The sequence below is a fragment of the Trichechus manatus genome, unplaced genomic scaffold, assembly GCF_000243295.1.
Source record: "Trichechus manatus latirostris isolate Lorelei unplaced genomic scaffold, TriManLat1.0 scaffold00065, whole genome shotgun sequence".
NCBI classification, from domain to species: domain Eukaryota; kingdom Metazoa; phylum Chordata; class Mammalia; order Sirenia; family Trichechidae; genus Trichechus; species Trichechus manatus.
Window position 1 is genome coordinate 11,713,432 of NW_004444001.1, and position 6,943 is coordinate 11,720,374.

Genomic DNA, 6,943 nt, shown 5'->3' on the forward strand with positions numbered 1-6,943 from the left:
TTGATAAACATAGTCAAACCCAAGCATGTCATCTCCAATGAAACAACTACCACTAAGCAAGCAAACCATGGCTGGTAGACCCTGTGGGCCTTTTGGCATTGACACTGCCCCCCCTACCCTCACCTTCCCAGTCATCCCAGTCTGAAACTGCATGCTAATTTCCTTTCCTGGCAAGATCTGGACAGCATGAAAACCAGGATCAGTGTCGGCCATGTGTGCAGCAGTATTGCAACATGCCCATCACTTCAGCAAATTGAGAATGGAGTGTCTGGAGTGATTTCCCAGTCTTGCCATCCGTGCCCAATGCCAGGTGTGTCAGAAAGTAGTGGCTGAACGTGTGTTTGCCAGATGCCAAAATCCACAGCCAGCTTGGTCCTCTTCCATTCACTTCCACTGTCTCCCTTAACAGAGCAGCAGAACTCTTTCTAATACAAAGGAAGATGGCATTTGTCCTTGGCCTTTGGAGTTACTGACAAGGAGGAGTGTGGAAAAGGAGCCAGTGTTGTATTTTTCTATTTCATCTCAGAAGAAATTTTGATATTGCAGAAGAGGCCAGTGACAATTGTTGGGAATGTGGGTTTTCCAACACTGACCCCAAATACAGTGAACCCAGATCGGGCAGGCAAGCTGAGAGGTTGACTGTCTCTACTGTTTCTGCTGGCCAGTTCTTGAGTGATGAGGCAGGGTATGGTGTTGACCTTCATAAGAGACCAGGCTGGAGTTCCAATGATGTCAGCAAGATGTGGCTGTGATTAAAAAAAAAACATTCCCCAAGGCAATGTGGAAGAGTAGGCCGCGAAGCTGGAGTCCTTTGGAGAGATTGAATCCTTCTGAGCAGTGGTGGGGCAAGATGGCCATGCTCAGGATTGGCTGAGGCGCTTGGCGACGTCCGCATAGGCCATCTCAATCTCGTTGTCAGCTGCGCAGGTGTTGGTGAACTCATCCCGGGCATAGGCATTCTTGAGGTATCGCCACAAGCCTGTCATCTCAGCTGGGATATTGTAGTTGCGGTATTTCTTGGCTACAGTCTAGAACAGAGATGGCAGAACAGAGATGGAGTGAATGCATGAAACAGACCATGAGAGGGTGTTAGTGGCATGATCCAGCGTGTGCACAGCAGGAAAACGTCTGCAATGCTGTAATGCCAGATGGCAGTGCTGCCTTCTTTTTATTTTATATTTCTTAAGTAAATATAGGAGTCCCTGCATGGTGCAGAATGAGCCCTGGTGTCACAGTGGTTAAAGCGCTCAGCTGCTAACAGAAAGATGGGTGGTTCGAACCCACCATCCACTCTGTGGGAGAAAGATGTGGCAGTCTGCTTCCGTAAAGACTACAGCCTTGGAAACCCTATGGGGCAGTTCTACTCAATGGCAATGGGTTTGGTTTTTTTGTTTTGGATGGCACAAAGAGTTACCGGGCTTGACTGCTAACTGTAAGGTTGGAGGTTCAAGTCCACTCGGAGGTGCCTCGGAAGAAAGTCCTGACTATCTACTTCCAAAAAATCAGCCACTGAAAACCCTGTGGAACACAATTCTGCCTTGACACACACGGGGTCACCATGAGTTGGAGTCGACTGGATGGCAGTTGGTGGTTAAGTAAATATAATCTGCTCTTTGACCCCTTCTTTTTTATCCCACTCATAGGAATTCTTCCTTAGGATATAATGATGATGTACACAAAAATTTAGCTACACAAATGTGATCACAGGACTATTTTGAATAGCAAAAATGGCACACAACAATACATAAATGGATAAATATATTATGGTACATAAGTATAATGGCACACTGATGAGTCATTAAAAATGATGTTGTAAAGGAATATTTGGAGACAGAGCAAACTCTTCAAGGTGGATCATTAAGTACAAAGTGCAGTATGATGCATTTGGAGAACTATAGACAATAATCAGAAGAATATATACCAATGTATTACCAGTGGTTATGTCTGACTTGTAGAATTACAATTTTTTTTTAATTTTTCCTTTATCCACTTTGTTTTACGTAAGTAACCTACTTATGTAAGGAAAAAGAAAAAACAAAACTACAACGTGAAAGTAAGATGTTAGAATGTAAACGTAGATTCAGGGCATGACGGGGAGTGAACAAATAGTGATTCCTATTCGCTCCATGGCTTACTATACTTGGCCAGGGAAGACGAGGAGAATTCTGTGGAAGTAGTGCTCATGTTAAGAGAAAGTATAGCATAGTTGTTAAGAGCATGGGCTCAGGATCCTAACTGACTGGACTGGCAACCCTGGCTCCACCACTTAACTCCACTCCTTGGGCAACTTGCATAACCTCTCTGAGCCCCAATTTCCCTATCTCTAAAATGGAGGTAGTAATAGGATCTACCTTGGGGGAATAAATTAGTTAATACACATAAGATGCTTAGAGGAATGCCTGGCACACAGTAAGTATTACCTATTATTACAATACAAGAGTCAGAAGAGGTCACAGAGGGCATTGAGGCCCAGCTTCTACCCATTGCATCCATTTCCTTCATGGCAGGGCCAGGGTAGTTCCTTCTAGGCAGGGCCGGCTGCCTGGACATTGGGCCTATTGCACAGGACCTTGAACTCAGAAGGGCTCTCACTCACTCTTGGTTTAAAGCTCTGGTGTCACCATTTTGACAGTCTTAATAATTTTTTAACTAGGGGCCCCTTATTTCCAGTTGGCACTGGGGCCTGCACATGAGATGGCCCTGCCCCTCATCCTCGGGGCAGCTGGGAGAAAGAGCAGAGAGTCTTTCCTCTCTTGAAGCACTGACTCTGCTTCCTCTGCTTTCTTTCTAGAGAAGGCCCCAGACCACTGACCCAGGGATCTTCCCACTTAGAAAAACCCCAAGATCAGCCACTCTGGGCTTTCATCTTTTTTCGGTGGCAGTGATGTGCAAGGTCCTCAGGGAGCTGCATTGAGTAAAACAGCAACAATCACCTAGTACAGGAAAAGCTCAGTCTTGTAAGTAGGTTCACATTCCCAAGGGGGATGCATTTTTTTCCCTTCCACGCTCCTGCCCCAGTTTTGAACTCCTGTTGTGATACTAAGCTATATTCTATTTTGAATCACAATTACTATTTTAGTATCTTGTCTCTCTTCCCTAGCTTGTGAGCGGTGTAAGGACAGGAACCACAGATTCTTCACTTCTCTTTTGTTGTCATTGTTGTTAGTTGCCATCAGGTCAGCTCCAACTCATGGCAACCTTATGTACAGCAGAATGAAATGTTACCCAGTCGTGATGGTTAAGGTTGTGTATCTACTTGGCTGGGTCATGATTCTCGGTGGTTTGGCAGTTATGTAATGATGTAATTTGGCAGTTATGTAATGATGTAGTCATCCTCCATTTTGTGATGTAATGTAATCACCTCTCTGATGTGATCTGATGTGATCAGCCAATCAGTTGTAAGGGGAGTTTCCTCAGGGGTGTAGCCTACATCCAGTTATATATATGGACGTTCTGAAAAAGCTCTCTTGCTTGCTCTGGATCCTGCATCCAGCTCATCATCATCTGATCTCTGGTTCTTGGAACTTGAACCAGCTGCCTGCTATATTGCCTGCCCATCTTGGGATTTATCGGCCTTCGCAGCTTATGAGCCAGTGCCTGCCATCTGACTTGCCTGTCTTGGGTTCATCAGCCCCTGCAGCTACGTGAGTCAGGAGAAGCCTCCAGCCTAACACTTGACTCATGAACTTCGGACTTGCCAGCCTCTACAACTGCATGAGCCATTTTCTTGAAATAAATCTCTGTCTCTCTGTCTCTGTATGTAATTACATATTATATATATATATATATGCTTCACTGGTTTTGCTTCTCTAGAGAACCCAAGCTAAGACACTGGTCCTGCACCATCTTCATGATAGTTGGTCTATTTGAGTCCCTTGTTGTGGCTATTGTGTCAATCCATCTCACTGTTGTGGCTATTGTGTCAATCCATCTCACCATTTACCTCTTGATAATATCAATAATGATGTTGATAAAAGTAATAACAATAGGGAAAAGTTACTTAATGTTTGCTCTGTTCCGGGCACTGCTTTAAGCACTTTGCAAGTGACTTAAATCTCTGAATAACCCTATAAAGAGGAGTCTATTTCATTCCCATTTTACAGATGAGAAAAGTAAGGCAAAAGGAGGTTAAATAAGTAGGGATTCAATAAACAGATGTATTTCATCTTTTTCATCCTCAGTTATTCTAACAGCAGACAAAGTGCCTCTTGTGTCATATATAATAAAATTACATAATTCTAAAGACTGAAGATCCTTAGCAAAGAGAAAACTAAACTCATTAGAGATTAAGTGACTTATCCAATGTTACAAAGGACATTAATTAATTCAACCAATATCTATTGAGTAATCACTAATATTTATTAAGTCCTTGCGTTCTAATCCACAGTTCTTTCAATTTTGCCACTCAATCCTATGCACATGATAAAGAAATCAGCCTACTCAGAATTATTTGCATGCCTGTTTCTAAGCAATTGTTGCTTGTCGCCAAACCTACCCTCTATTTGCATCTTTGTGATTCTGGGGCTGGGACTGTGCAAACCACATCTCTGCTTTGCCAGCTACTTCCTGTTAGGCTCTGCCAAGAGGGGGCGCCAGAGAGAGCCTGCAAACCTGGAGGAGGGAGAAGGGACTTGCATTCCTCTGTAACTTCCTGTTCCTGTCAGTCTTCAGTCTGTTCTAGTAACATCAGCTGAATCCAGTTTACTGTTTTACCAACACTCACAGAACCAGCTCCATCACACCCCTTCAGAGAGGCCAGTGCCCAAACAGTGCTCCCTCTTCAGAAGTCTGTGTCCCAGCCCCGTGGGCCCCTCTGTTGCCCTCAGACTCCAACACCAGCTAAGCAGCACCACCCTCACCACGGAGGTTCTAGTTGCAGCTCTACAGGGCCCCTTATGTAAGTTTCTAAGTTTTATTAATTCCAACCTCTTCCCTTTGTTCCCCTAACCCTCGGGGTGGTAGCTGCTTCCTGAAGTTGCAAACTCACGGTGTATTTTGCCTTCCCAGTTCTTCAGTACTTACTTAATAATTTTTATATTAAATTATCTTGGTTAAAATAACTGGTTAGGTGTAGCCACCAAAGAAACCACCACACAATTTTCTGTCCAGCTTAAGTATGGCTAATAAGCAAAGGTCAGTGAGCAAATGCTGAGGGCAACACCCACCACTGGTTCTCCTCAGCCTCCTTCTGCTCACTGCCAAGATGACGGCCCTCTGCATTTGCCCAAAAAGCCTTTGAGAAGAGCTGTCTTGGCTAAAGAGCAAATCCATTCCGGAGTGGTGCCCTGACCATGGGACGTTGCCAGAATTTGCCGGTGTGGATGAAACAGGCCCAGAGTAAGGTCACGGCATCCATCCAGAAATACTTTTCACAATTCCAAACTGATTAGATAGAGCAGCCTCCAGTCTTTCCATGCTGAATTTTTATTTTCAGGGTTTTAAAGGATGTAATATTGGCTTTAAAATGGCACAAGTGCAATTTATGAAATATATTTGTGTTTGTGTTTCCCTTCCTGTGTGCCGCAGGGGTGACCATGGCCACTCTGCTGAGTGAGGGCCCCAACCCTGGCTACTAAAGGCTGCAGATGGCCTCTCCACCTAGAGCAGTCACCCTGGGTCTTGGCCGTTGTCCCTTCACACTTTGGTTGTGCTCGGGGAAATGAGAACTAGAAGGGAGCCAGACAGTGAAAGTTTAAACGAGCTCCCAGTGAGCGCCTGGGCCAGAGGAACTCAGCTTCCATGGATGAAGATGGACCTGAAAGTTAGCCAAGTGGGAGTGAGAGTGAGAGAGCGAAAGCGACAGCAACAGCAAAAGCAAGAGCGAGAGAGTCAGACAGAGAGAGAGAGAGGGTGTACACACAAAGCTGTGACGTCTGCAGGAACGTCCATGCTCATGTTCTGAATTTGCTCTTTCATATGAAAACAGTTAGCTCCCACAGCCCAGATTAAGTTTTGGCATCTGAAGCCAAACTGGAGGCCTGACTTGGCTCCCCCTTGGCTCTTTCTGAACTTCAGAGGTTTGCCAGGTCTCTGGGATCTGATAAGCTGGATCAGCAGAAATCCAAGGAGACATGAGGCGAGGCCCAGTCTTTGTTCCCTCGCAGGCCATCCTGTCTCTGATCCCCAGCTCCTCCGAGTGAACCACTCACTGAACTTCATCCAAAAAGGGGGGCTTGACTTAGTCAATTAGGGCTGGAAGGAACTGAAGGAATCATAGGATGAAGCACAGGGCCTGGGAGATCCATTTGTTTACCTTATTCAACAAACAGAGAAGTAAGAAAAAAGGTAAGAAGGAGGGAAGGAGGAAGCGAAATGGAGGCAAGAAGGAACATAAGCCATATCCCTCCTTTTTAGATGTGAGAAAAATGAATTCCAAAAAGATGAGGTGTTGGCTTGCCCTAGATGATCTGCTAGTTGGTGACAGGTATAGGACTGGAACTTGGGTTTCCTGACTCCTAGAATGGGGCTTTTTCCTTCATAACACTCTGATACAGTGGGTCTGAACTGGAAGCCTGTCATCGCTACCGGTGCCATTTATTCCTTAGGAAAAGGAGAATCAAGGAGGCTTAGGGGGAAAGAAAGCATGCAGTATTAATAGACATAGTGTGGCTGGACCTATAAGTGACCACTGGATTGGCCCCCTAACCCAGAGTGTCTTCATGTTAATAGACTGTATTTGTCTAGCCCATCAACATGGGCCTACATGATCCCTCCCGGTTTCCAGCTTTAACCGAGGTCCATGGGGGCATCAGTGCATACACACTTAAATAGATTCAACTCAAGCTTGTGTGTGCTCTGGTTTGAGCAAAGCATGCATTTCCAGCCCAGGACTTCAGCTGAAAAATGACAGGTGGATAGTGCCCTCCTCCAGCCTTGCAGGTTCTCTCTGGCAGCCCCTCTTGGCAGAGCCTAACAGGGAGTAGCTGGCAAAGCAGAGATGCGG

The 6,943-nt window shown here is 45.3% G+C and overlaps 1 protein-coding gene across 2 annotated transcripts in view; it reads right to left on the minus strand.

The window, feature by feature from the left end:
- Nucleotides 1-6: 6 nt before the first annotated feature.
- Nucleotides 7-6,943, minus strand: part of CLIC5 (chloride intracellular channel 5) — a 199,887-nt gene continuing 192,950 nt past the window's right edge. For both annotated transcript variants that reach the window (XM_004379519.2, XM_004379520.2), the window contains exon 6: nucleotides 7-1,028. In XM_004379519.2, the coding sequence (XP_004379576.1) occupies nucleotides 861-1,028 (168 nt within the window). In that variant the 3' untranslated portion in view covers nucleotides 7-860. The remainder of the gene's footprint in view (nucleotides 1,029-6,943) is intronic.